Source organism: Lolium rigidum, chromosome 7 (genome assembly GCF_022539505.1).
Source record: "Lolium rigidum isolate FL_2022 chromosome 7, APGP_CSIRO_Lrig_0.1, whole genome shotgun sequence".
In the NCBI taxonomy this organism is placed as follows: domain Eukaryota; kingdom Viridiplantae; phylum Streptophyta; class Magnoliopsida; order Poales; family Poaceae; genus Lolium; species Lolium rigidum.
Window position 1 is genome coordinate 70,696,776 of NC_061514.1, and position 2,487 is coordinate 70,699,262.

At 48.9% G+C, this 2,487-nt stretch overlaps 1 protein-coding gene across 1 annotated transcript; it reads left to right on the forward strand.

The window, feature by feature from the left end:
- Nucleotides 1-805: 805 nt before the first annotated feature.
- Nucleotides 806-1,989, forward strand: LOC124676875 (homeobox-leucine zipper protein HOX17-like). The gene is made up of 4 exons (XM_047212894.1): nucleotides 806-902; nucleotides 1,010-1,209; nucleotides 1,325-1,404; nucleotides 1,506-1,989. Exons 1-4 carry the CDS (start codon nucleotides 806-808, stop codon nucleotides 1,804-1,806), a joined length of 678 nt encoding a protein of 225 aa, XP_047068850.1. The 3' UTR covers nucleotides 1,807-1,989.
- Nucleotides 1,990-2,487: the final 498 nt, after the last annotated feature.

Consider the following 2,487-nt stretch of genomic DNA (forward strand, 5'->3'; position numbering starts at 1 on the left):
TTTGGTGAACGGACATAAGTATGAGGTAAATAAATCTTGAACTTGGAACTTCTACTACATTGATGGAGGTGCTAATTAAGTGTCTGAAATTCATAATTTCTGCAAGTTATAATTTGAATCGGCTGACTTTTCCAATAAGAATCCTCACATTTCTCAAAATATCCATGTTTTCGAGGAAAATTGTGAGTGAACTTTCGAAATTGGAACTTGTTTTCCCTGGCTACGAGAGGAGGCCCATAAATGCAACTGCTCTACAAAAGAGTGCTATGGGAACATTTTCCCTTTTTCTCATTTTGCTATACATGACAGTACTGGTCCAACAATCGAATGGAGCTAATCATACACACTTATTATTTTGCGCACGTACATATACTTGCTAACGGACCATAAGTCAAAAGTCGTTTGTTTGCTAGATATATACTCCACTTCATTCGGTGGAACCGATTACAAAACATTTTTCAAAGCTAAAATGGGCACCTTTTTCCCCCTAAATGAAATCCTAGTATGAGTGGAGAATAGCTGAAGTTAGCTAACCTAGCAATTTTAAGCCTTTTAAGCTGCAGGAGGTGGGGAAGTTATGATTGCACCAATTAAGGAGCCCGCCCCACAAGTTAATCATTGCTGTCCCAGGAACTGTGCGAGAGATCCAACATTCCTCCCCGACCCTTTAAAACCCTCACTCTCCCCCACTTCTTTATCACTTGCAAGTTCCAACTCCAGCTGCGAACTTAACAACAAACACACACGCACGATCGCTCACATAGAGCTTCTGTGAGAGAAGAAGAGAGAGTAGGAGTCTAGGAGGATGATGGAGAGGGCCGATGATTTAGGGCTCAGCCTCAGTCTCAGCTCATCGCTTGCTCCTCGCACTCACCATGTCGCCATGCTGCTCCACGCTCCAGGTAAATGCTACTTCAAGTATTACGATTCTTTGATAGTATTAAGGCAGATAGCTCGCGAGATCGGGGATGCTAATACTATATATACCATGCGTGCGACTCTTGATCAGAGAGGAGATTTCTGGAGATGCCGCTGCTCCCTGCAAAGCGGAGCGAGGTCCCTGGCGCCGATGATTCCAGCCTGCGCGGCGGCAGCGACGATGAGGACGGCAGCTGCGGTGTAGATGGTTCCCGGAAGAAGCTCCGGCTGTCCAAGGACCAGTCCGCCGTGCTCGAGGATAGCTTCCGGGAGCACCCGACTCTAAACCCGGTAATTAGCCAGCCTATGACTCGTTAGTTCTCGAGTATGTATGTTCATGAAGTTCTTATGCACAAGTCGTGCTGCTGTCTCTCTGGTCTCTAAACCCTGCGTTTGCTACGTGCAGAGGCAGAAGGCAGCCTTGGCGCAGCAGCTCGGTCTGCGTTCACGGCAGGTGGAGGTGTGGTTCCAGAACAGACGCGCAAGGTACGTACTGGCACATGCAATAGTATAGTGGAGTATTCTTCTTGGGATGAACATCAGTTGGGTCAATTTCTGAATCTCTGAATTTATCTTTATTTATCCAGGACGAAGCTGAAGCAGACGGAGGTGGACTGCGAGTTCCTGAAGCGCTGCTGCGAGACGCTGACCGAGGAGAACCGGCGGCTGCAGAAGGAGGTGCAGGAGCTCCGTGCGCTCAAGCTCGTCTCGCCGCACCGCTACATGCACATGTCCCCGCCCACCACCCTCACCATGTGCCCCTCCTGCGAGCGCGTCTCCAACAACAACAGCAGCAACTCCACCGCCGCCGCCACCGACCGCCGAAACGCCGTCGACGGGGGCGCCATCTGCCACCGCCCGATCGCCATCCGGCCGCAGCAGTCATGATCCACAGCGTAGCTACATCTGCCCACTAGCTAGTTAATCGTAGTGTACTAGCGCTAGACAGTACACCATGCATGTCAAAGGTAGCCAACAGTTTGCACATTTATTCCCGCAAAACTGTTGCAGCCCATATCGATCGTTCTTGATTTTCTTTCTTTGATGGGAAGACGATTATTAGACGGAGAACTACTAATGTGTCAAGTGCAGTAGAACAGCAGGAGCTTCAGCTCATGTCATGACCTGGGTGTAGGGGAATATTTAGCTGGTCCTTATAGAGAAAGTTGGATATGGTGGGATACGGGTGTAGGGGAGGTGGGGTGCAAGGTGATGGCACGGCGGTTTGTTCTGTCTCTTTGCCTGATGATGACGGCGATGATGAGATAGGTGATTACTCGGTTCTGTTGGACATCCGTGTCTCTCAAGCTAATCAATTCCAGTTAGCGATTGATTAACTCGGATAGGCGTGTGTGCACCTGCTGGTCTACTTAGCTTAATTTAGGTGATTGGTGTCCCCAGAAAGCATGCATTATTATGTGCAAAGTTTTCTTGGTATAGTTCTCTTTGCTGATCGATCGTTCAGTCATGTTCTACCAAATTAAAAGCGGCAGTTATCCGTTTATACATCTTTTGGGGGTTGTTCGCTTCTGTGAACGGCCGGCCACCGACTCGTGTGGACTGACTGGA